We start from the raw sequence: 27,894 nt of genomic DNA, 5'->3' as shown, positions 1-27,894 counted from the left end.
AACATAAAACAATAGAAACATAAAACAATAGAAACGTAAAACAATAGAAACATAAAACAATAAGAAACGTAAAACAATAACAAACATAAAATAGAAACGTACAACAATAGAAACGTAAAACAATAGAAACGTAAAACAATAGAAACGTAAAACAATAACAAATGTAAAACAATAGAAACATACAACAATAGAAACATAAAACAATAACAAATATGAATCAATAACAAACATAAAACAATAACTAACAGGATGAGACGCACTACCACAGTATATGTGGTAACAACAACACAGAATACACACAATGTGAAGCTGCAGTAGAACACTTTAAAAGTAAGTAATGCAAACTATTTAAAGTAAGTAATACGAGTCATAATAATTTTACAGCGCTAACCAGCTCTCAACTGATTGTTTAGATTATTTGTACAGTTCTGATCGAGCTGCAGCTCTTCACTGCGTTCAGAGCGATGAAGAGCGAGGAGCAGCTGCTCGTCGTCCTCGCGGTCGTCTCCTCACACACGTTGCTCACATGGCGGCTGTGAATCTTAAATGTCGCCCGTTGTCCCGGCGAGAGACGACGGCGCTCGCCTCGGGGTCCGCTCACCTGTCCGTCCTCTCCGTCTGCAGGAGCTCCAGGACCAGCTGTCCCAGCGGGCGGACCAGTACCACCGGGTGCTGGACCAAGGGGAGTCCATGCTGCTGGCTCGCGGAGGGGAAGAAGCGGGACCCGGTACCACCCAGACCCAGCAGAACCTGTCCATGCTGCAGAACAAGTGGGCCGCCTTCAACACCAAGATGGACGACCGCAGGGTGAGACCCCCCGCAGACCTTTGACTTGACCTTCAATTGAAGAGTTGTTGTTCTTTGTTTTTACATTTTAAACTCTGAACCCCTCCCAGGCGAAGCTGGAAGAGGCCGTTTCCTTGGCAACGGGTTTCCAGACGTCTCTGCAGGACACCATCAACTGGCTGACCCAGGCTGAGCAGACCCTGAACATGGCCCAGCCCCCCAGCCTCATACTGGACACCGTCCTCTTCCAGATCGATGAGCACAAGGTACCGGGACGTTCCTCAGTCGTCACCGACTCCTTCCTCACTCCTTCCTCACTCCTTCCTCACTCCTTCCTCACGCCTTCCTCACTCCTTCCCCACGCCCAGGTGTTTGTGAACGAGGTGAACACCCACAGGGAGCAGGTCCTGGCTCTGGAGAAGGCCGGCTCGCAGCTCCGCTTCGCCAGCCTGAAGCAGGACGTGGTCCTCATCAAGAACCTGCTGCTCAGCGTCCAGGCCCGCTGGGACAAGCTGGTCCAGAGGTCCCTGGACCGCGGGCGCCACCTCGACGAGGCCCGCAAGCGCGCCAAGCAGGTACTGGACCGATGAGTTGTCGTACAGGAGGTCAACGCTGACGTGATCTCATCAAATAAATGTGAACTTCAGACCTTAAAGTCTCTCTAATGTCAGTTTATTTAAATATAAAGTTATACTGCACGACAACTCATTGTAACTCATTCTTGGTAAAACTCTCAGCTAAATGATACAATTAAGATAATCTGATTGTAAATCTATCGATTATAAAGCGTGGATGTTGACCTCGTTCCGAGTGTGTGTGTGTGTGTGTGTTTAACGAGCGGTGACTCTGTCTCCAGTTCCACGAGGCCTGGAGGAAGCTCACCGATTGGCTGGAGGAGGCCGAGAAGAGGCTGGACTCCGAGCTGGAGATCTCAAACGAGCCGGACAAGATCAAAGTCCAGCTGGCCAAACACAAGGTACGGCCTCACCGGTTCCCTCTGGTCTTCGTTTGTTGCGTCCCGGTCTACAAACCTTTCTCCCCCTCGCCCCCGTCCAGGAGTTTCAGAAGGCTCTGGGCTCGAAGCAGCCGGTGTACGACACCACCGTGAGGTCGGGCTGGGCCATGAGGGACAAGGCTCAGCTGCCGGCAGACACCCAGAAGATGGACCACCTGGTGGGAGAGGTCCGCGACAAGTGGGACACGGTGTGCGGCAAGAGCGTAGAGAGGTAACGGCCCGCCGGGCGCTCCGCACCGAGGAGGAGGAGGAGGTGACGAGCCCTCTGGTCTCCTCCTCTCTGCAGGCAGCACAAGCTGGAGGAGGCGCTGCTGTTCTCCGGCCAGTTTGCAGAGGCTCTCCAGGCCCTGGTGGACTGGCTGTACCGGGTCGAGCCCCTGCTGGCCGAGGACCTGCCCGTCCACGGGGATCTGGATCTGGTGTCCAACCTCATGGACTCGCATAAGGTGCGTCATCAGAGCCGCGTAGAGGATGAAACCCCTCGACCCGAGTCTGACACGCCGTTCGCGTCCCACAAACCCCGCAGGCGTTCCAGAAGGAGCTGGGCAAGAGGACCAGCAGCGTGCAGGCCCTGAAGCGCTCGGCCCGGGACCTGATGGACACCGGGCGCGACGACACGGCGTGGGTCAAGGTTCAGGTCCAGGAGCTCAGCAGCCGCTGGGACACGGTGTGCGCGCTGTCGGTCACCAAGCAGACCCGCCTGCAGCAGGCGCTCAAGCAGGTGGGACGGCGGGCCGCGCGCAAAAACTCCCAGAATGCCCTCTGGCCGCCTCCTCACCCGCGCTCCCTTCTCCCCACCAGGCGGAGGAGTTCCGCACGGCCATCCAGGTCCTCCTGGAGTGGCTCTCCGAGGCGGAGCAGACGCTGCGTTTCCGCGGCCTCCTCCCGGAGGAGGCGGAGACTCTGCAGGCGCTGCTGCACACGCACCGCGACTTCACGGGCACGGTGGAGGAGAGGAGGACGGAGGTCAACAGGGCCGCCGACATGGGGGAAGGCATCCTGACGCTCTGCCACCAGGACTCCATCACCACCATCAAGCACTGGATCACCATCATCAGGGCGCGCTTCGAGGAGGTGAGGAGGAGCGCATGAATAATGCCCTCGGGAAATGTTGTTGCTCCTTCCAACCTTTGAGCTTCACGGTTTGAGTTTGGGAACGACCTCCATTGACCTCCATTGACCTCCGGTTAACCTTCACATGTTTTCTCTGTGGCCTCTCCTCCTCCTCCTGCTCCCTTGTGGAAACAACAGTCATAACTAGAAGGAGAGAACTCTAACGTGTCGTAGTTGTTGTCTCCTGACTGTTGGCTCCTCCTCAGAATTCAATCTCTTTTACAGGATCTGGTTTCTTCTGGGCAACATTTAAAATGAGACCTGTAGAATCACATTATTTTCATGAAATATCACAATTTTAAGCTTCGTTTTGGCTCCTTGTTCTGATGCAAGCGTTCAACGCACGTGGTGTGTTCAAGGACCGTCAAAAAGATGTTTAAAAAGATGTTTTTACAGCTTCTGGCGAGGGTGAACCGCTTGGGTCTGAGTGTTTTTAACTCGGGACGTGATGAGAACGAGTCAGAGAGATCGAGACGTTGATCGTGCCCTGTGGCGCTCCAGGTGCTGACGTGGGCCAAGCAGCACGAGCAGCGGCTGGAGACGGCTCTGACGGAGGTGCTCAACAACGCCAACCTGCTGGAGGAGCTGCTGTCCTGGCTCCAGTTCGCCGAGACCACATTGGTCCAGAAGGACACGGAGCCGCTTCCTCAGGACATCCCACAAGTCCAGACCCTCATCACGGAGCACCAGGTGGGCTTCAGGGACTCCTCGCGCCTCAAGTGGCCCTCGCTGGAGCTCAAACCGAGTGTGTTTGTGCCGTCCGTTAACAGTTTGTGTCCGCTTGTTGTTTTAAGGTGTTTATGGAGGAGATGACGAGGAAGCAGCCGGACGTGGACAAAGTGACGAAGACCTACAAGAGGAAGCCGGCGGAGCCTCCCAGCAGCCTGGCCGAGCGGAGAGGAGCCCGTACGTCTCCCGTGTTTACCTCTCCGCGCACAAATATTATCGTCTCCCGCTCTTTGACGGCGGCGTGGGCGCTCGCCTCCTCGCGGGAGGGTCTCCTCAACCCTCTGCTTCATCTGCAGGCAAACAGCAGCAGCAGCAGCAGCAGCAGCAGCAGCAGCACGCCATGCAGCTCTCAGGAGGAAACCCGAGGCTCAACCAGCTCTGTGCCAGGTGGCAGCAGGTGTGGCTGCTGGCTCTGGACCGCCAGCGCAAACTCAACGACGGCCTGGACCGACTGGAAGAGGCAAGACGACGTGACCGAGCCCCTTTAAAAGAGATGTTGTAGAAGCCGCCATGTTGAAGCTGTGAATGGAAAGCCTGATGCAATAGAAGCCGCGATGGGAGGCTGTGCCTGTGGTTTGAACGGCTTTCATTGGGGACATGTTTGTCCTGAAGGATCTGAGCGGCTTTATTTTTAGGCTACACAGTTTATTATACGGACGTATTATAGGAACTGAGGTCCTAAATTAGAAGGAGAAAAAAAAACCAAAATGTAAGCCATATGCAGGGACGGAGACAAAATGATCGGAAAAACTAAAAAGCTCAACGTTTCGCCCATGATGCACCAGCGGTTCAGCCTCCATTTGAGTTGTGTGCCAGCTCTAATGCAGTTAAATCCCATTATAGTCGGTTCGCGTGTCCATGATAACACGAACACTGTGACACTTCATGTGGTTCTCCACCGTCTGTTTCCAGCTCAAGGAGTTTGCCAACTTTGACTTTGACGTGTGGAGGAAGAAGTACATGCGCTGGATGAACCACAAGAAGTCTCGCGTCATGGACTTCTTCAGGCGCATCGACAAGGACCAGGACGGAAAGATCACGCGGCTGGAGTTCATCGACGGGATCCTGGCGTCGAGTAGGTTCACGGGCCACGTGGCTACGGGGCTATCGCCGGTGTGCGTTGTTTTGATGGCTGTAAAGACGTTAACTGAGTCGTTGTCGCCCCTGTGAGCAGAGTTCCCCACCAGCAGGCTGGAGATGACCGCCGTGGCAGACATCTTTGACCGAGACGGAGACGGGTACATCGACTACTACGAGTTTGTCGCGGCGCTGCACCCCAACAAGGACGCCTACAGACCCACCACGGACGCCGACAAGATCGAGGACGAGGTACGGAGCTGCTACGCGACCGCGAGGGAGCGCCCTGCGCTGTGAGCCTCCCGCCACAGGGGGCGCCAGTGAGTCCGCCTGTGTTGACTGACGTGTTGCTCGTTGCGGTGCAGGTGACCCGGCAGGTGGCCCAGTGTAAATGTGCCAAGAGGTTCCAGGTGGAGCAGATAGGAGAGAACAAGTACCGGGTGAGTCCAGCTCGTCTCTGGTTCTGTTGCTAACTAAACGTCCACCTGCTTTCTAAAGGCTTGTTTTAGACTCGGGTCAAAACATTGGCAAAGAATATTTGGTCATTTTGTTCTTCGTGCTCAGATTAGCAGTATTAGTTTGTTTTGACAGCGCCTTGATGCTAAAATGTAATTAATTAAAGTAACTTTGTAGTTCATAGCTCTGCTTTATGTTCACAAAGAACAACACACTGTTACGCATAAAAACCTGTTCTATTAAAAACCCTGTTTGACCCGGGTCTGATTAATGGAGAGTTTATCAATAACATTCACAGGCACCATTTAACTTCTCCACATAACTTCACCGAGTTTGTTTGTGTATCCGTCTCTCATCATGAAGTCATGGTGGATTAATCGTCTGTATTGTAACACATGTCTTTACATTGTTATAACGTGTTTGTAACTAACCTCACGGCCTTCTTCCTCGTCATCACCAACACATTAACCACCGCCTACATGTGTCTGGAGAGGAGTTCACCACGGAGCGACTTTCAATTAAATTAAATAGTTCCAACCTGTCAGCCTGGGGATCATTCTGAATCACCGGGTCAGGATTTCTAGATTATTTCTTGGCGCCCCAAATCCAGTGCAATCTAGTTCCATTATAAAGGAGAGGGTCATCTCGAGGGCTCATCTCGAGGGCTCATCTCTCTAACGCTCATCTCTCTAACGCTCATCTCTCTAACGCTCCCAATGTAGATACAGGTAAGAGGAGACGTATATTTTGGGTTTGAGGGTGAACTCTCTCTTTAAAGCCTTAAAGACCATCAAACACAACCCCATGAGGGCCTCGTTTCATTGTGTTGATGAAGTCCAGTCTGGACCCTATGCAGCTCTAAGTGGAGGGCCCATAACTACCGGGCTCCAGGACGCATGTCATAACATCTGGAGACCATGTGGATACTAATCCAACACAACCGGTGGTTGTCTCATCGGTTGTGCGTCTTGTCTCTGCTCATGTTGTCTTGTCTCTTCACTCGTCATCTCGTCTCTTCCTCCATGTGTTCGTCAGCTGGAGGTTTTGTTCAGCTCATAACATAACTTTTAACATCATAACTTATAACATCATAATTTATAACTTATAACATCAACACTTCTAACATCATAACTTCATGACATCATTACATTATGACATCATGATATCATAACATCACGCCGACACAACGTCATGACATCACGATATCATAACATCATGACATCCAAATATCATAACATCATGACCTCATAACATCACAACATCATGACATCATAACATCATGACCTCATAACATCACAACATCATGACATCATAACATCATGACTTCATAACATCATGACCGCATAACATCACAACATAACATAACATCACAACATCATGACCTCATAACATCACAACATCATGACCTCATAACATCACAATATCATAACATAACATCATGACCTCATAACATCACAACAGCATAACCTCATAACATGACCTCATAACATCACGACCTCATAACATCACGACCTCATAACATCATGACCACATAACATCACAACATCATAACATCACGACATCATGACCTCATAACATGACCTCATAACGTCACGACATCACAACATCATGACATAACCTCATGACCTCATAATATCACAATATCATAACATCATGACATAACATCATGACCTCATAACATCATGACATGACGACACAATGTCATGACATCACAATATCACAACATCATGACATAACATCATGACATCATAACATCACAATATCATAACATCATGACCTCATAGCATCATGACATGATGACACGTCATGACATTACAACATCACGACGACACGTCATGACATTATGACATCATAACATGACTACGACGACACAATGTCATGACATCACAACTTCATGACATCACGACGACACGTCGGCATCTTTTCGCTCACACAACTAATTCTGAGCTTGAGTAACATCCATGTGCACGAACAGTTAAAGTCCACACCGCGCTGTCAGACATGTTGGTTCACTCTGGCTCTGTTTCTGTCTCCTCGTGTTCCCGTGCTCCGCGTCCTCTGGATTTATTGTAGTTCTTCCTCGGAAACCAGGTAAAGTGCCGCCGCTGTGACGGATGTGTGGAATCTGTTTCCTGCCCTCCCCACAAACAGAGTGCTGTCCTTCCTGCTGCCAGCATTTCATTTTGAGTTGTTACTGTAACTCCATATAAACAATAACAAACAACAACAAGGAAGCACTCCGTGGTGGCTGTGCGGCGGTGAGCAGGTTCCACCGTCCAGACCCGACCCGCTGGGATGTGTTTGAGAGGAGAAGCCTTGAGAAGGAGTTAGTGCATGGAGGAGTTAGTGGTGTGATGAAGGAGTTAGTGCATGGAGGAGTTAGTGGTGTGATGAAGGAGTTAGTGGTGTGATGAAGGTGTTAGTGGTGTGATGAAGGAGTTAGTGGTGTGATGAAGGAGTTAGTGGTGTGATGAAGGTGTTAGTGGTGTGATGAAGGAGTTAGTGGTGTGATGAAGGAGTTAGTGGTGTGATGAAGGAGTTAGTGGTGTGATGAAGGAGTTAGTGGTGGGATGAAGGTGTTAGTGGTGTGATGAAGGAGTTAGTGGTGTGATGAAGGAGTTAGTGGTGTGATGAAGGTGTTAGTGGTGTGATGAAGGAGTTAGTGGTGTGATGAAGGAGTTAGTGGTGTGATGAAGGAGTTAGTGGTGTGATGAAGGAGTTAGTGGTGTGATGAAGGAGTTAGTGGTGTGATGAAGGTGTTAGTGGTGTGATGAAGGTGTTAGTGGTGTGATGAAGGAGTTAGTGGTGTGATGAAGGAGTTAGTGGTGTGATGAAGGAGTTAGTGGTGTGATGAAGGTGTTAGTGGTGTGATGAAGGAGTTAGTGGTGTGATGAAGGTGTTAGTGGTGTGATGAAGGAGTTAGTGGTGTGATGAAGGAGTTAGTGCATGGAGGAGTTAGTGGTGTGATGAAGGTGTTAGTGGTGTGATGAAGGTGTTAGTGGTGTGATGAAGGAGTTAGTGGTGTGATGAAGGTGTTAGTGGTGTGATGAAGGTGTTAGTGGTGTGATGAAGGAGTTAGTGGTGTGATGAAGGAGTTAGTGGTGTGATGAAGGAGTTAGTGGTGGGATGAAGGTGTTAGTGGTGTGATGAAGGAGTTAGTGGTGTGATGAAGGAGTTAGTGGTGTGATGAAGGAGTTAGTGGTGTGATGAAGGAGTTAGTGGTGTGATGAAGGTGTTAGTGGTGTGATGAAGGAGTTAGTGGTGGGAGGTGCATGAAGCTGCTTGGAGACCTCCAGGAGGTGGAGTTGTGCTTTGCTCGGCGGTTTGAATCCAGAGGTGTGAACGTCTCTCGATGATGAAGCTCGTGTTTGGCTGAGAATCATCACAGACATTTGCTGCATGCTTTTGATTTTTTGCATGAAATGGAACAAAGTCAGCTGCGAAGCTGGGATTCAATCAATATTGTTATCTATCAAATACTGTTTCGCTCACTGAAGTCTGATTCCTCTCTCTTTATCTGGCCATCCTTCTGTTTACCCTCCGTTTACTTATCTCTTGCCCTCTTTTCTCCTCCTCTTCCTTCATCCCTTCCTCCTCTTCTTTCCTTGGTCCCTTCTTGCTCTCCTTCCTCCCTTCAGTTCGGTGACTCCCAGCAGCTGCGTCTGGTGAGGATCCTGCGCAGCACGGTGATGGTGCGGGTGGGCGGCGGCTGGATGGCGCTGGATGAGTTCCTGGTGAAGAACGACCCGTGTCGAGGTGAGTCACTTCTTCTTCTTCTTCTTCTTCTTCTTCTATGTCTCACACACAGTCACTAGAGCCCGACGCGAGGCGCATTACTCAGCGATTATCATGTTTTCACATTTCCTGAATGGGACATTTTACAGTTGAAAAGAAATAAACTTGTAGAAAAACACCAAATAACAACAAGTGGGTCCCTGATTCGCTCATCTGGACACGAAGCATCGCGACGCTCTCGCTACACCTCCTCGTCCAGCTCCATGAAATACAGGGGAAACAATCAGTCATCACAAAATCACTGTGATCACAATCACAGTGATTTTGATCACTGATTGTGATCACTGTGATTGTGGTCACTGTGGTCCATTATTACAGTGATCTACTGTAAAAGCGTGAATCTGAATCTTTCCGTACGTTTCCTCGTCCTGACCGTCTGCTGCCAGCCGCCCCGTGTAAACAAGACTATCAATGGATCCATACACCGCGTTATAACACTGGTAATACCAGCAGAGCTCTTTATCTTTAATCTGTCCATTGAACTTGTGACCACCTCGTGACTATCTCGTGACTATCTCGTGACTATCTCGTGACTATCTCGTTACTATCTCGTGACTATCTCGTGACTATCTCGTGATTATCTCGTGACTATCTCGTGACCACCTCGTGACCACCTCGTGACCATCTCGTGACTATCTCGTTACTATCTCGTGACCATCTCGTGACCATCTCGTGACCATCTCGTGACCATCTCGTGACCATCTCGTGACCATCTCGTGACCATCTCGTGACCATCTCGTGACTATCTCGTGACCATCTCGTGACCATCTCGTGACTCTTATCTGTGTCATCGTTCAACTGCATCTCACTGATCAGCCTTTTCATTTGAATGTGTCGGCCACCATCTTGGAAGGTGGGTCGGGCTCTAGCACCAACACAACACACACAACACAACACACACCAACACACACCCACACACCAACACAACACACAACACACACCAACACTTCACAAACCAACACAACACACACCAACACAACACACACCAACACAACACACACCAACACGGCACACACCAACACAACACACACACCAACACAACACACACCAACACTACACACCAACACAACACACACCAACACACCACACACCAACACTACACACACCAACACCACACCAACACAACACACACCAACACACCAACACACACCCTCACTCTGCAGACACACCTCTCAAACACCGTCAGGTCTGTCGTTGTCTGTCGGCGACGACGGGGCGACTCCCTCCTCCCTCCAGTGTTCCCTCCATTCGGCGTCTTTCTCCCTCTCCATTTCTCCATCTCCATCTCTCCATCTCTTGGTCCTGAGGCCGTCTCACCCTCTCACTGGTTTTGTTTCTGTACAGCCCATTCTCTCTCTCCCCCTCTCCTCTCTTAGCTCTGTAGTTCTCTTTTCAATGAAACGTAGTATTGCATGGTGCATGGTCCTCAGTTCTCTTCCTCCCCCTCTCTCTCTTCCTCCCTCCCTCTTCCTCTTTTCTCTTTCCCTAGTGCAACATCCTGGACTTAAGATTCTCCGCTCCGATTCCAGTAGCTCCATCTCATCTCGTATAGGTTGGACTCTTCTCCTCTATCTCTTACGCTTTCACTCTCTCCTAAGTCCTAACTGCCTGTCTCGCCCTCCGTCGGTTTGGAAACTTTTTCTGTTTCTCCTGAACTCTCTTCTGTTTCTTCTTCTTCTGTTTCTTCTTCTTCTGTTTCTTTTTCTGTTTCTCCTCAACTCTCTTCTTCTTCTTCTGTTTCTTTTTCTTCTTCTGTTTCTCCTCAACTCTTTTCTTCTTCTTCTTCTTGATCTCTGTCCCATTGTCTTCAACCTCTCTTCCTCCTCTTCATGATTTGTTGACTTGGCCTTGTTCTCGTGCCGTGCTGACTGATCACCTGACTAACGTTATGTCTCCCCCCCCCCACTGCCCAGCTCTGATATCCTGACCTGTCTCTTTAAAACACTTTTCAGAGGTCACTGATACTCGATCCCATTGATTGGGTGTGTGCGTATGGCGTGTGCGTACGTGTGTGTGTGTGTGTGTGTGTGTCCCCGTTACCTCACATGTCTCTTGTGTCTCTTAGTTACCGTCACTCCTGGCTATTTCTGCTGCCGAGGTATCTACACTTTCTCTTCCTCTGCTCCTCTGTCACTCCATCTCTCTCTCTCACGCTCCGTCCGTCTCCATCTTTAACCACCGCGCTCCTCTGCGTGTCCATATATATCCATATAATTATATATATGCGTGTGTGTGTGCCGTTTCTAACTGGTGTGTGTGTCGGCATTGATATCGGTCACATGTGTGTGTCACGCTCTCTCTCGCCACACAGCAGGGTTTGGCCATCCCCCTGGTCTTTACTGTATTCTACTTTGGATTACTTTATATATATATAATAAATTCAAGATGAGGACTTCTCCAGTAAAAGAAGACGAGTTGCTCAGCAGGAGTCCTCGTGTGTAACACATGCAGGTGAACGTGTTAAGTGAGCACCACCACATGTATGTAATCCTCTTGGTGAAGTGAAGCCCACATTCCTCTCCCTCCAGTGAGTCAGACCTGGGCGTGGCCAGCCCGGGTTCTGCTAACGCTTCCAACGTGGCTCCTTCAAATGCTCCGGCTGCTTGGCGGGGAGCACAATTACAGGGTGCACCTGGCTCGGGCGGCGTCGGGGGGGCGGGGGGGGACGTAATTGCAGGGTGCACCCGTTTAATTGGCCGGCTTGCTGCTGGGTTGCTAGGGGACGGTGGCCGAGAGGCTAGGCTAACTGCAGCCTGCTCCTCCGCCCTCTCTCTCTCTCTTTTCCATCCTTTCATTTAGTTTCTCTTCCATCCTTCCCCTCCGAGACTCTACTCAGTTCAACTGCTCTCTCTCTCTCTGTCTCTCATTTTCTCTCCTTTTGTCTCTCTATATTTTATCTCTCTCTCTTTATTTTCTCTCTCTCTTTTTTCTCATTTTCTCTCTCTTTATTTTCTCTCTGTCTCTCTATTTTCTCTCTTTTTTCTCTTATTTTCTCTCATTTATTTTCTCTCTCTCTCTCTTTATTTTCTCTCTGTCTCTCTCTTTATTCTCTCTCTTTATTTTCTCTCTCTCTCTCTTTATTCTCTCTCTGTGGCTGGCTGCTCCAGGCTTGTAGTCGTCTGCTGGGCTGCTTCTTTCTCTCTGTGCAGACTCTCTGGGCTCCTGCTTGGCATCAAGTGGCATGACGCGTGTCTCCTCCTCCTGAGAGGAGCCGAGGAGGAGAGTCTGAGGAATGAGAGAGGAGAGAGGAAAGAGGAGGCTTTGAAGCCAACACAACGCAGCGTGTCGCTCTGTTAGTCTCTGTTGTTGACGGCCTGTGAGACACTCGGCCATCGCTGACCGGCTCAACGCTGAAGGTCAAAGGTGCTGATTGCACTTCTCTTGGAGCGGCGCCCAGAGGTCATGAAGGTTCAAAACAAGCATCAGCTTCACACCTGTGGGCCTCTAGCTTAGCTTATTGGTCATGTACGTGCACATACGTGTCATGTGACTCATATTATTGACACATACATGTATAAATATGAATAATAATGATAAACAAATCGTAGGATGAATATAAAAAAGACAGAGACAGAATAGCAACATGTGTGTACAATATGAAAACAGTGACAATGAATTGGGATATTAGTGCAGAAATACATGAGCATCTGTTGTCATTGTGTGTGAGGCCGGCTGTTATCACACATCTAGAAGGTTGTTAAAAAAACTTGAATATGTTGGACACATGACATCAGCTTGTTTAAAAAAGTCCTCCCTCAGTCCTCAGCCTATGAGACGAGCTCCTGTGAGCGTGTTACTGTCCCTTTAAACGAGCAGTCGGGAGTGAGGACATGTCCACTGAGGACGGGGGGGGGGGGGGCCGTGTGCAACGATGGCGTTGTGTCTCCAGGATTAAACCTCACCACCCTCTGAGCCCCTCCCCCCCCCCCCACACACACCCGCCCTGCTCACATGCACTCTAAAAAAAAAAAAGTGCACGGATTCTGATGTTAACGAAGCACAGACTCTCTCCCTCCCACTGCTCGCTACCCCCCCCCCCCCCCCCCCGATTGGAGGAACCGGTGACCCCTCCCCCCCGCGGCTCACTGGTGTCCCCGTGTGTTTCCTCCTCAGCTCGCGGCCGCACCAACCTGGAGCTGAGGGAGAAGTTCATCCTCCCGGAGGGAGCGTCCCAGGGCCTCGCCGCCTTCCGCTCCCGAGGCCGGCGCTCCAAGCCGGGCTCCCGCAACGCCTCGCCCACGCGCTCCTCCTCCTCGGCCTCCCACAGCGGCGCCTCCCTCACCTCCGCGCCCTCCACCCCGGCCACGCCCACGGCCTCCATGTCATCCAGGGTAAGAGTCTGACGTCTTGAATCCACTTGTTTTAGGGTTTGTGATCATCACGCATACAGGAACGTGATCTAGATGAAGCATGAAGACGTAAATACATCTTTGGTTTATGGGAACGTCTAAAACTGTTCACGTGAGATCAAACACCAACAAACATGACGCAAAGCAGACGAGTTGTTGTCTCATGAGGAGTCAAAGGTTGTCACATTCAATGAATTCTGCTAGAAAACAATATCCCTACTATAAACATCATGGAGGCCTCAGATTAAAGGTCCAACCCTTTAGGGGAGAGCTGCGAGCGTAGCTGTTAGCGTAGCCGCTACTTTAGCTGCTAGTGTAGCTGCTACTTTAGCTGCTAGCATAGCCACAAGCGTAGCCACACTGAGCGGTGTGTTCAGGGGCGCTCGTTGTTTCCAGACCTCCAGACTGCATGAAGTCATTTGTGTGTGCGTCCGTGTCGAGAGAGAACGTACACTGGAGACTGTGTGTTTGTGTGTTATTTGTTTCTGTTACACATTGTTCGGTTGTTGTCATCCTACGATCGTTGTTGTTGTTGTTGTCACCACCACATCCTTAATTGTGATATTTTATTTTGTGTTCTTGTTTCTTTGTTTTGTCTTTCATCTTTTCCCCTCGTTCCTGTCATTCCTGCTGCCTTCAAAACAATAAATGTCCTTCCTGCTGTTGGGAACAAATTAAAATTAAAAATCAAATCATCTGACACAAAATACACTGCGCTGCACCTCCTGCTACCTATGCTCCTCCCTCCCTACTTCCTCCCTCCCTACTCCCTCACTCCCTACTCCTTCATTTGCTTCCCTCGATTGCTGTTTTGCTTTACTCCTCCTTCCTACTCCTCTTCATCCCCTCCTCCTCCCTCCCCCTCCTCCTCCTCCTCACTCCCCCTTCTCCTGCTCTCTCCTCCCTCCTCGCTCCCCCTCCTACTTCCCCCCTTCCTCCCTTCAGTCCTCCCATACTCACTCTCGTGACTATGCCAAGCCCTGGCTGGCTCACAGTAAAACTCCAACGACCCAGTGCCACTGCTGCCCAGACCTCGGCCACACCGCTCCTGGGCACGAGGTAACACACTCACCCCTCCCCACCCTCCCTCCCACCTAAACCCCACCTTACCCCCACCCTCACCCTCCCCACCCCACACTGAACGCCTAATGCACTAACGCACACACCGCCACATAGGACCGAGCACTGCTGTGAGGACGTTGATGTTGGTTTAGTGTTTGTAATAAACATCGTCAGGAGCAACGAGGTTCAACTGAAACGAGAGGTCATATGAAACAGGCGTATGAATGATGTTCAAGTCTGTACAGCCCAACATCACACATCACAAACTCCCCCCAGAGGGCTTTACAGTCTGAACACATAGACATCCTGACCTTTGACCTCACATCGGATCAGGGACAACTCCCAAGAAATATAAAAAAACCTTTCGGGTAAAAAGGTAAGAACCCTTCAGGAGGAAGACCCCTCTCCAGGATGGACAGAACAATAGATGTCATGTGACCAGATGAACAATAGATGTCATGTGACCAGATGAACAATAGATGTCATGTGACCAGATGAACAACAGATGTCATGTGACCAGATGAACAACAGATGTCATGTGACCAGATGAACAATAGATGTCATGTGACCAGATGAACAATAGATGTCATGTGACCAGATGAACAATAGATGTCATGTGACCAGATGAACAATAGATGTCATGTGACCAGATGAACAATAGATGTCATGTGACCAGATGAACAATAGATGTCATGTGACCAGATGAACAATAGATGTCATGTGACCAGATGAACAATAGATGTCATGTGACCAGATGAACAATAGATGTCATGTGACCAGATGAACAATAGATGTCATGTGACCAGATGAACAATAGATGTCATGTGACCAGATGAACAATAGATGTCATGTGACCAGATGAACAATAGATGTCATGTGACCAGATGAACAATAGATGTCATGTGACCAGATGAACAATAGATGTCATGTGACCAGATGAACAATAGATGTCATGTGACCAGATGAACAATAGATGTCATGTGACCAGATGAACAATAGATGTCATGTGACCAGATGAACAATAGATGTCATTTGACCAGATGAACAATAGATGTCATGTGACCAGATGAACAATAGATGTCATGTGACCAGATGAACAATAGATGTCATGTGACCAGATGAACAATAGATGTCATGTTACCAGATGAACAATAGATGTCATGTGACCAGATGAACAATAGATGTCATGTGACCAGATGAACAATAGATGTCATGTGACCAGATGAACAATAGATGTCATGTGACCAGATGAACAATAGATGTCATTTGACCAGATGAACAATAGATGTCATGTGACCAGATGAACAATAGATGTCACGTGACCAGATGAACAATAGATGTCATGTGACCAGATGAACAATAGATGTCACGTGACCAGATGAACAATAGATGTCATGTGACCAGATGAACAATAGATGTAATGTGACCAGATGAACAATAGATGTCATGTGACCAGATGAACAATAGATGTCATGTGACCAGATGAACAATAGATGTCATGTGACCAGATGAACAATAGATGTCATGTGACCAGATGAACAATAGATGTCATGTGACCAGATGAACAATAGATGTCACGTGACCAGATGAACAATAGATGTCACGTGACCAGATGAACAATAGATGTCATGTGACCAGATGAACAATAGATGTCATGTGACCAGATGAACAATAGATGTCATGTGACCAGATGAACAATAGATGTCACGTGACCAGATGAACAATAGATGTCACGTGACCAGATGAACAATAGATGTCACGTGACCAGATGAACAATAGATGTCATGTGACCAGATGAACAATAGATGTCATGTGACCAGATGAACAATAGATGTCATGTGACCAGATGAACAATAGATGTCATGTGACCAGATGAACAATAGATGTCATGTGACCAGATGAACAATAGATGTCATGTGACCAGATGAACAATAGATGTCATGTGACCAGATGAACAATAGATGTCATGTGACCAGATGAACAATAGATGTCATGTGACCAGATGAACAATAGATGTCATGTGACCAGATGAACAATAGATGTCATGTGACCAGATGAACAATAGATGTCATGTGACCAGATGAACAATAGATGTCATGTGACCAGATGAACAATAGATGTCATGTGACCAGATGAACAATAGATGTCATGTGACCAGATGAACAATAGATGTCATGTGACCAGATGAACAATAGATGTCATGTGACCAGATGAACAATAGATGTCATGTGACCAGATGAACAATAGATGTCATGTGACCAGATGAACAATAGATGTCATGTGACCAGATGAACAATAGATGTCATGTGACCAGATGAACAACAGATGTCATGTGACCAGATGAACAATAGATGTCATGTGACCAGATGAACAATAGATGTCATGTGACCAGATGAACAATAGATGTCATGTGACCAGATGAACAATAGATGTCATGTGACCAGATGAACAATAGATGTCATGTGACCAGATGAACAATAGATGTCATGTGACCAGATGAACAATAGATGTCATGTGACCAGATGAACAATAGATGTCATGTGACCAGATGAACAATAGATGTCATGTGACCAGATGAACAATAGATGTCATGTGACCAGATGAACAATAGATGTCATGTGACCAGATGAACAATAGATGTCATGTGACCAGATGAACAATAGATGTCATGTGACCAGATGAACAATAGATGTCATGTGACCAGATGAACAATAGATGTCATGTGACCAGATGAACAAAAGATGTCATGTGACCAGATGAACAATAGATGTCATGTGACCAGATGAACAATAGATGTCATGTGACCAGATGAACAATAGATGTCATGTGACCAGATGAACAATAGATGTCATGTGACCAGATGAACAATAGATGTCATGTGACCAGATGAACAATAGATGTCATGTGACCAGATGAACAATAGATGTCATGTGACCAGATGAACAATAGATGTCATGTGACCAGATGAACAATAGATGTCATGTGACCAGATGAACAATAGATGTCATGTGACCAGATGAACAATAGATGTCATGTGACCAGATGAACAATAGATGTCATGTGACCAGATGAACAATAGATGTCATGTGACCAGATGAACAATAGATGTCATGTGACCAGATGAACAATAGATGTCATGTGACCAGATGAACAATAGATGTCATGTGACCAGATGAACAATAGATGTCGTGACTAGATGAACAATAGATGTCATGTGACCAGATGAACAATAGATGTCATGTGACCAGATGAACAATAGATGTCATGTGACCAGTTGAACAATAGATGTCATGTGACCAGATGAACAATAGATGTCATGTGACCAGATGAACAATAGATGTCATGTGACCAGATGAACAATAGATGTCATGTGACCAGATGAACAATAGATGTCATGTGACCAGATGAACAATAGATGTCATGTGACCAGATGAACAATAGATGTCATGTGACCAGATGAACAATAGATGTCATGTGACCAGATGAACAATAGATGTCATGTGACCAGATGAACAATAGATGTCATGTGACCAGATGAACAATAGATGTCATGTGACCAGATGAACAATAGATGTCATGTGACCAGATGAACAATAGATGTCATGTGACCAGATGAACAATAGATGTCATGTGACCAGATGAACAATAGATGTCATGTGACCAGATGAACAATAGATGTCATGTGACCAGATGAACAATAGATGTCATGTGACCAGATGAACAATAGATGTCATGTGACCAGATGAACAATAGATGTCATGTGACCAGATGAACAATAGATGTCATGTGACCAGATGAACAATAGATGTCATGTGACCAGATGAACAATAGATGTCATGTGACCAGATGAACAATAGATGTCATGTGACCAGATGAACAATAGATGTCATGTGACCAGATGAACAATAGATGTCATGTGACCAGATGAACAATAGATGTCATGTGACCAGATGAACAATAGATGTCATGTGACCAGATGAACAATAGATGTCATGTGACCAGATGAACAATAGATGTCATGTGACCAGATGAACAATAGATGTCATGTGACCAGATGAACAATAGATGTCATGTGACCAGATGAACAATAGATGTCATGTGACCAGATGAACAATAGATGTCATGTGACCAGATGAACAATAGATGTCATGTGACCAGATGAACAATAGATGTCATGTGACCAGATGAACAATAGATGTCATGTGACCAGATGAACAATAGATGTCATGTGACCAGATGAACAATAGATGTCATGTGACCAGATGAACAATAGATGTCATGTGACCAGATGAACAATAGATGTCATGTGACCAGATGAACAATAGATGTCATGTGACCAGATGAACAATAGATGTCATGTGACCAGATGAACAATAGATGTCATGTGACCAGATGAACAATAGATGTCATGTGACCAGATGAACAATAGATGTCATGTGACCAGATGAACAATAGATGTCATGTGACCAGATGAACAATAGATGTCATGTGACCAGATGAACAATAGATGTCATGTGACCAGATGAACAATAGATGTCATGTGACCAGATGAACAATAGATGTCATGTGACCAGATGAACAATAGATGTCATGTGACCAGATGAACAATAGATGTCATGTGACCAGATGAACAATAGATGTCATGTGACCAGATGAACAATAGATGTCATGTGACCAGATGAACAATAGATGTCATGTGACCAGATGAACAATAGATGTCATGTGACCAGATGAACAATAGATGTCATGTGACCAGATGAACAATAGATGTCATGTGACCAGATGAACAATAGATGTCATGTGACCAGATGAACAATAGATGTCATGTGACCAGATGAACAATAGATGTCATGTGACCAGATGAACAATAGATGTCATGTGACCAGATGAACAATAGATGTCATGTGACCAGATGAACAATAGATGTCATGTGACCAGATGAACAATAGATGTCATGTGACCAGATGAACAATAGATGTCATGTGACCAGATGAACAATAGATGTCATGTGACAATAGATGTCATGTGACCAGATGAACAATAGATGTCATGTGACCAGATGAACAATAGATGTCATGTGACCAGATGAACAATAGATGTCATGTGACCAGATGAACAATAGATGTCATGTGACCAGATGAACAATAGATGTCATGTGACCAGATGAACAATAGATGTCATGTGACCAGATGAACAATAGATGTCATGTGACCAGATGAACAATAGATGTCATGTGACCAGATGAACAATAGATGTCATGTGACCAGATGAACAATAGATGTCATGTGACCAGATGAACAATAGATGTCATGTGACCAGATGAACAATAGATGTCATGTGACCAGATGAACAATAGATGTCATGTGACCAGATGAACAATAGATGTCATGTGACCAGATGAACAATAGATGTCATGTGACCAGATGAACAATAGATGTCATGTGACCAGATGAACAATAGATGTCATGTGACCAGATGAACAATAGATGTCATGTGACCAGATGAACAATAGATGTCATGTGACCAGATGAACAATAGATGTCATGTGACCAGATGAACAATAGATGTCATGTGACCAGATGAACAATAGATGTCATGTGACCAGATGAACAATAGATGTCATGTGACCAGATGAACAATAGATGTCATGTGACCAGATGAACAATAGATGTCATGTGACCAGATGAACAATAGATGTCATGTGACCAGATGAACAATAGATGTCATGTGACCAGATGAACAATAGATGTCATGTGACCAGATGAACAATAGATGTCATGTGACCAGATGAACAATAGATGTCATGTGACCAGATGAACAATAGATGTCATGTGACCAGATGAACAATAGATGTCATGTGACCAGATGAACAATAGATGTCATGTGACCAGATGAACAATAGATGTCATGTGACCAGATGAACAATAGATGTCATGTGACCAGATGAACAATAGATGTCATGTGACCAGATGAACAATAGATGTCATGTGACCAGATGAACAATAGATGTCATGTGACCAGATGAACAATAGATGTCATGTGACCAGATGAACAATAGATGTCATGTGACCAGATGAACAATAGATGTCATGTGACCAGATGAACAATAGATGTCATGTGACCAGATGAACAATAGATGTCATGTGACCAGATGAACAATAGATGTCATGTGACCAGATGAACAATAGATGTCATGTGACCAGATGAACAATAGATGTCATGTGACCAGATGAACAATAGATGTCATGTGACCAGATGAACAATAGATGTCATGTGACCAGATGAACAATAGATGTCATGTGACCAGATGAACAATAGATGTCATGTGACCAGATGAACAATAGATGTCATGTGACCAGATGAACAATAGATGTCATGTGACCAGATGAACAATAGATGTCATGTGACCAGATGAACAATAGATGTCATGTGACCAGATGAACAATAGATGTCATGTGACCAGATGAACAATAGATGTCATGTGACCAGATGAACAATAGATGTCATGTGACCAGATGAACAATAGATGTCATGTGACCAGATGAACAATAGATGTCATGTGACCAGATGAACAATAGATGTCATGTGACCAGATGAACAATAGATGTCATGTGACCAGATGAACAATAGATGTCATGTGACCAGATGAACAATAGATGTCATGTGACCAGATGAACAATAGATGTCATGTGACCAGATGAACAATAGATGTCATGTGACCAGATGAACAATAGATGTCATGTGACCAGATGAACAATAGATGTCATGTGACCAGATGAACAATAGATGTCATGTGACCAGATGAACAATAGATGTCATGTGACCAGATGAACAATAGATGTCATGTGACCACATGAACAATAGATGTCATGTGACCAGATGAATAATAGATGTCATGTGACCAGATGAACAATAGATGTCATGTGACCAGATGAACAATAGATGTCATGTGACCAGGTGAACAATAGATGTCATGTGACCAGATGAACAATAGATGTCATGTGACCAGATGAACAATAGATGTCATGTGACCAGATGAACAATAGATGTCATGTGACCAGATGAACAATAGATGTCATGTGACCAGATGAACAACAGATGTCATGTGACCAGATGAACAATAGATGTCATGTGACCAGATGAACAATAGATGTCATGTGACCAGATGAACAATAGATGTCATGTGACCAGATGAACAATAGATGTCATGTGACCAGATTAACAATAGATGTCATGTGACCAGATGAACAATAGATGTAATGTGACCAGATGAACAATAGATGTCATGTGACCAGATGAACAATAGATGTCATGTGACCAGATGAACAATAGATGTCACGTGACCAGATTAACAACAGATGTCATGTGACCAGATGAACAATAGACGTAATGTGACCAGATGAACAATAGACGTCATGTGACCAGATGAACAATAGACGTAATGTGACCAGATGAACAATAGAGGTCATGTGACCAGATGAACAATAGATGTCATGTGACTTGAAAATAATCAATCCTCCTATTTAATGGAGAAGATGTGTCCAACACAAAGAGTTCTCAGTGACCATCATTGGTTCGGTTCTTTGTCGGTTTTCATTTGTGATATGACGTCACATGACCTCAGAGTCGATTGGCCTTCACCTGGTAACTTCTCCTGCAGGGGGCGCCGTCGGGGTCCAAACTGAAGAGACCCACGTTCCACTCCAGCCGAGGCTCGCTGACCGGAGAGAACGAAGCGACGCCGCACGCCTGCAAACCGTCCCGGAGCGGTGAGACGGCAAAATATTCACTTATTATGTGTCAGATTACATTAAACATGAGTTCATTATCACTTTATTAGCTGATTATTTATCACTTTATTAGCTGATTATTTATTATCACTTTATTAACTGATTGTTTATCATCATTTAATCATCAGCTGATTGTTTATTATCACTTTATTAGTTGATTGTTTATCACTTATCAGCTGATTGGTTCTTATCACTTTATCAGCTGATTGTTTATTATCACTTTATCAGCTGATTCTTTATTATCACTTATCAGCTGATTGTTTATTATCACTTTATTAGCTGATTGGTTCTCATCACTTATCAGCTGATTGTTTATTATCACTTAATCAGCTGATTATTTATTATTAATTTAGCAGCTGATTGTTTATCACTTTAGCAGCTGATTGATTATTATCACTTTATTATCAGCTGATAGTTTATCACTTTAGTAGCTGATTGTCCATCACATGAAGGCTCTACTGAGGGCTTCGAGCTAGAAGGTTCTCCATGGTAGAGTAGCTCCTCTCACTTTAAACTTCATGTGTATTCACGTGTGTAGTTTAAAGTGGGAGGAGCTACTCTAGAACATGGCTGGACCATATCATTGATGTTCTATTGAGTAGATAATACAACTAAAATCATCTGCTATCTGTATAAAATGCTCTGCAATCTGACATATCTTTGTAATTGTTCTCCAGACCCAAAGCGAGGGGGGTCCACAGCCAGCGGGCCGACCAGCCGGGCCGGCAGCCGGCGTGGCAGCGACGCCTCGGACGCATCGGAGCTCCAGGACGCTCGCTCCGTCGGCTCCGACGCCTCGGACACGCCGCGGCGGCCCGGGGCCAAACCCTCCAAGATCCCCACCATCTCCAAAAAGGCCCCCAGCCCAAAGACCCCGGGCTCTGCGAAAAAATAACAACCAGGCACGAAGAAGCTGGAGCAGAACCCGGTACCACTGACACTACGACTGGGGGGGGGAGGAGATGGAGGAGGAGTTAGTCTCCTTCGCACTCTTTTTTCCCCGGTCTCATAAACGGACTGAAAAACTGCACAAGAGGAGTTCTGGTCCGGCGGTCCGGACCAGAACCCCGTGGGGTCGAACTGGACTTGTCCCCCCTTTTTGCCTTCCAGTCTCCTGCTGCGTCTTTCCAGCCAACACCAGACGGACGGGACGCTACCTAACTCACCCGGACCGGGTCGGCAGAGCGACCGCTTTATACCACAGACACACACAGATACACACAGACACACACAGAACCACACAGCGAGTGGGCCGCAGCACCACCAACATACCAGAACTCACTACACAGGACATCCAAGAAACTAAAAAGAAGAAAGAATTGTGGGTCATTATTTTTGCCGATGGGTTTAAAAGGAGAATATGCAACGACCGCCGTGTGACTGGTTGGCGGGGGAAAGCGCCGACCTCAGCAGATCTGCTAGACGCAGGAGGCGGGAGACGACACACACACACACACACACACCGGCTAACCTTGGACTCTGAGGGTCGGTGGTGGTGGTGGTGCACAGAGACTCCTCCCGACCGCTGGTGCAGGACGGCGTGGTAAACACACCTGGCAGCACGTCACTGACCCGTGACTGACCCGATGTTCCACAACCAGCATGCACTAATCGTCTCTTCCTCCGCAGCTCCACCTTAATGTCTCCGCTGCGTCGCCGTTAACACACAAACACACACAGTGGCGTGTGTTACGTGTGTCATTGTTACAGGAAATGACTCGAGTCACTGGATGCAAATCAAATAACTCTTTGCGAATGTGATTTTAGTTTTTTGTTCTCGTTGTGTTCTGGTAATTTATAATCCAGTCGTGTACTTTTCGTTATTTAGCTTGAAATAAAACAAATCTATTTATTTTTCAGTGTCATATCACGCAGAGAGTGAACTAGTATTACGGTGAAAGAAATGTTTTTTGTACCAGGATGAACTCTTTAACTTTACTGTGTGTTCATCGTTACTTTATTCACTCGGTCGCCTTGGTGGTTCTTTTTTCTTTTTTTGCTAATGACTACAATTCCCAGATCATGACCAAAGGGGTTTGCCCTTCACACGTAGAGAAAACTACAAATATAAATGACAGGGAGACGGGGCGGACCAATGAGAGCAGGTTTCCTCCCTCATGTCCCGCCCCCGTCTTCTAGGCTTTTTTTTCAAATGCCCGTCATTGGCGGGCCGGAGTTGTGTTAATGGAAAACAAATGAAATGACAGTAAGAAGACATCTTAAGGTGATTTTTATTTATTTATTGTCTCTGAGGGGAGGGGCCTCTGATGCTGTGCTACTCTGTGATGGAGTGAGGGGTTACTAGGAGTCAATGGTGTACAAGTAAAACGAAAAACTAAAATTATAAACAGTTTTTGTTCTGTTTTTGTATTAAAAAATATGCTTGCAGTAATTTCCTCTTGTTTTTGATTTATTGTATCATCTAGAATCTGTGTGAATGTATGAATGTTGTGTGTGAATTCTTTTTATAATTAATTAATTTTTGTAGTAATTTAATTTAAAAGGCAGAAAACTCCCAGAAGCTGATAAGTTTACTAATCCGACAAAAACAAGTTGTTGTTATTCTCCCAGTCTACATTATGTAGACTACATTATTAATTGATTAATTGGCCAAGAAGAGTGAATGGACCTGTACTGGTAGAAATCTTCTGTCGTCTTCTGACCAATCAAAGTGCTTCAACACTATGATGTCATTCTCCCATTCACACCCTGAGGGGAGGAGCTAATGTTCCACCTGCACATCAGGACTAACATTCACACACACATTCACACACCGTAGAACAGCTACGGGAGACATTGGGGTTAAGTGTCTTGCTCAAAGGCACATCAACATCAGGTAGCGGAGCCGGGGATCAAACCGCCGATCCTCTGACTGAAGGACGACCCCGTTCACCTCAAGATGTGCCTGTTTTTAAATATTACGTAGATGAGACGATGCAGTCCTTGAGATGAGTTAACGGACAAGTCCTGATCAAAGAGAACAGGTTCTTTACGGTGTTGGATGCCGTCTACAGAAACCACATCACCACATCATCTCTGAGGGGTTCAGAGTAAAATTACTTCGGTTTTGTCTGAGTTTAACATCAAGTAGTTGCAGGTCATCCATGTTTTTATGTCTTTAAGACATGCTCGAATTTTACTGAGCTGGTTGGTCTCCTCTGGTTTGATCGATAGATATAGTTGAGTATCATCTGCAGAACAATGAAAGTTTATGGAGTGTTTCCTGACAATATTTCCCAAAGGAAGCATGTATAAGGTAAATATAAGTGGTCCAAGCACAGAACCTTGTGGAACTCCGTGACTAACGTTGGTGGTTATCGAGGCGTCATCGTTTACAAATATAAACTGAGATCGATCTGATAAATAGGATTTAAACCAAATTAGTGCCGTGCCTGAAATGCCAATCGACTGCTCCAGTCTGTAATAGGACGTCATGGTCTCTGTAGGACGTCATGGTCTCTATAGGACGTCATGGTCTCTGTAGGACATCATGGTCTCTGTAGGACGTCATGCTCTCTATAGGACGTCATGGTCTCTGTAGGACGTCATGGTCTCTGTAGGACGTCATGCTCTCTGTAGGACGTCATGGTCTCTGTAGGACGTCATGGTCTCTGTAGGACGTCATGGTCTCTGTAGGACGTCATGGTCTCTATAGGATGTCATGGTCTCTGTAGGACGTCATGGTCTCTATAGGATGTCATGGTCTCTGTAGGACGTCATGGTCTCTATAGGACGTCATGGTCTCTGTAGGACATCATGGTCTCTATAGGACGTCATGGTCTCTGTAGGACGTCATGGTCTCTGTAGGACGTCATGGTCTCTATAGGACGTCATGGTCTATAGGACGTCATGGTCTCTGTAGGACGTCATGGTCTATAGGACATCATGGTCTCTGTAGGACGTCATGGTCTCTGTAGGACGTCATGGTCTCTGTAGGACTTCATGGTCTCTATAGGACGTCATGGTCTCTGTAGGACGTCATGGTCTCTGTAGGACGTCATGGTCTCTGTAGGACGTCATGGTCTCTATAGGACGTCATGGACTCTGTAGGACGTCATGGTCTCTGTAGGACGTCATGGTCTCTGTAGGACGTCATGGTCTCTGTAGGACGTCATGGTCTCTGTAGGACGTCATGGTCTCTATAGGACGTCATGGACTCTGTAGGACGTCATGGTCTCTGTAGGACGTCATGGTCTATAGGACGTCATGGTCTCTGTAGGACGTCATGGTCTCTGTAGGACGTCATGGTCTCTGTAGGACGTCATGGTCTATAGGACGTCATGGTCTCTGTAGGACGTCATGGTCTCTATAGGACATCATGGTCTCTATAGGACGTCATGGTCTCTGTAGGACGTCATGGTCTCTGTAGGACGTCATGGTCTCTGTAGGACGTCATGGTCTCTGTAGGACGTCATGGTCTCTGTAGGACGTCATGGTCTATAGGACGTCATGGTCTCTGTAGGACGTCATGGTCTCTGTAGGACATCATGGTCTCTATAGGACGTCATGGTCTCTGTAGGACGTCATGGTCTCTGTAGGACGTCATGGTCTCTGTAGGACGTCATGGTCTCTATAGGACGTCATGGTCTCTGTAGGACGTCATGGTCTCTGTAGGACGTCATGGTCTCTGTAGGACGTCATGCTCTCTATAGGACGTCATGGTCTCTATAGGACGTCATGGTCTCTGTAGGACGTCATGGTCTCTATAGGACATCATGGTCTCTATAGGACGTCATGGTCTCTGTAGGACGTCATGCTCTCTATAGGACATCATGGTCTCTATAGGACGTCATGGTCTCTGTAGGACGTCATGGTCTCTATAGGACGTCATGCTCTCTATAGGACGTCATGGTCTCTGTAGGACGTCATGGTCTCTGTAGGACGTCATGGTCTCTATAGGACGTCATGCTCTCTATAGGACGTCATGCTCTCTATAGGACGTCATGGTCTCTGTAGGACGTCATGGTCTCTGTAGGACGTCATGGTCTCTGTAGGACGTCATGGTCTCTGTAGGACGTCATGGTCCATTATGTGAATGTTTATCTTAGATTAGAATAGATTCCAAAGAGCTAAATGGTCTTTACTCTGTTTACAGCCCCCAGGCACTGCTGCATGACGGCAGACCTCGGACTGGGAGGACTGGTGGGACTGGTGGGACATCTCAAGGTAATAATCCGGTGACGGGCCGGCACACGGCCCATGGGGAGAGGGCGGGGCCTGAAAGACATTTGAACCATTAGAACTCTCTAACGTCTCACAGTCCAGTTTCATGTCCAGACGGAGTGTCTGAGGACAACGTGTCTCCTGTTTGTTGGGTGATGGTCTGACCCGCCCTCCGCAGCTGTGTGGACACACTCACTCCATCATCCGTCATCCCTCTCTTCCCTCTGAGGGCCGCTCCTCGGGTCCTTTTCATTTCATTCTGCGGTTTATATGGTTCCAAGGGCCCTTCATCCACTCGCCTTGAACTCACTCCCTCTCTGTTCATTCACCTCCTCCACCTCCTCCTTCTCCTCCTTCATCTTCATCTTCGCTTACTCCTCCCTATTATCAGACGAAACCTCTCAAAGTTGCAGACGTGTGAAGGAATGAAAAACAAAACAGGCCAGAGCAAACTGAACCTCAGCTTTGGTTTAGTCCGTGTTATTCAGGCTTTGGTTTGGTCCGTGTTATTCAGGCTTTGGTTTGGTCCGTGTTATTCAGGCTTTGGTTTGGTCCGTGT

General features: G+C 46.5%; 1 protein-coding gene across 1 annotated transcript in view; it reads left to right on the top strand.

The window, feature by feature from the left end:
• The window catches only part of macf1a (microtubule actin crosslinking factor 1a), a 195,364-nt gene extending 170,800 nt beyond the window's left edge, over window positions 1-24,564 (top strand). Inside the window, exons 88-109 of the mRNA XM_056420472.1 lie at window positions 625-807; window positions 897-1,052; window positions 1,155-1,361; window positions 1,643-1,762; window positions 1,843-2,012; window positions 2,088-2,247; window positions 2,328-2,522; window positions 2,603-2,875; window positions 3,416-3,604; window positions 3,709-3,820; window positions 3,940-4,103; window positions 4,556-4,718; window positions 4,818-4,972; window positions 5,086-5,160; window positions 7,250-7,267; window positions 8,815-8,932; window positions 10,461-10,523; window positions 11,037-11,069; window positions 13,085-13,302; window positions 14,266-14,379; window positions 22,043-22,151; window positions 22,850-24,564. Coding sequence (XP_056276447.1) covers window positions 625-807; window positions 897-1,052; window positions 1,155-1,361; window positions 1,643-1,762; window positions 1,843-2,012; window positions 2,088-2,247; window positions 2,328-2,522; window positions 2,603-2,875; window positions 3,416-3,604; window positions 3,709-3,820; window positions 3,940-4,103; window positions 4,556-4,718; window positions 4,818-4,972; window positions 5,086-5,160; window positions 7,250-7,267; window positions 8,815-8,932; window positions 10,461-10,523; window positions 11,037-11,069; window positions 13,085-13,302; window positions 14,266-14,379; window positions 22,043-22,151; window positions 22,850-23,067 — 3,213 coding nt within the window. The 3' untranslated portion in view covers window positions 23,068-24,564. The remainder of the gene's footprint in view (window positions 1-624; window positions 808-896; window positions 1,053-1,154; window positions 1,362-1,642; window positions 1,763-1,842; window positions 2,013-2,087; window positions 2,248-2,327; window positions 2,523-2,602; window positions 2,876-3,415; window positions 3,605-3,708; window positions 3,821-3,939; window positions 4,104-4,555; window positions 4,719-4,817; window positions 4,973-5,085; window positions 5,161-7,249; window positions 7,268-8,814; window positions 8,933-10,460; window positions 10,524-11,036; window positions 11,070-13,084; window positions 13,303-14,265; window positions 14,380-22,042; window positions 22,152-22,849) is intronic.
• Window positions 24,565-27,894: the final 3,330 nt, after the last annotated feature.

This window comes from Pseudoliparis swirei, chromosome 1, assembly GCF_029220125.1.
Source record: "Pseudoliparis swirei isolate HS2019 ecotype Mariana Trench chromosome 1, NWPU_hadal_v1, whole genome shotgun sequence".
Taxonomy (NCBI): domain Eukaryota; kingdom Metazoa; phylum Chordata; class Actinopteri; order Perciformes; family Liparidae; genus Pseudoliparis; species Pseudoliparis swirei.
Note: the sequence above shows the minus strand (reverse complement) of the source record. Positions and strands in the feature narration are given on the sequence as shown.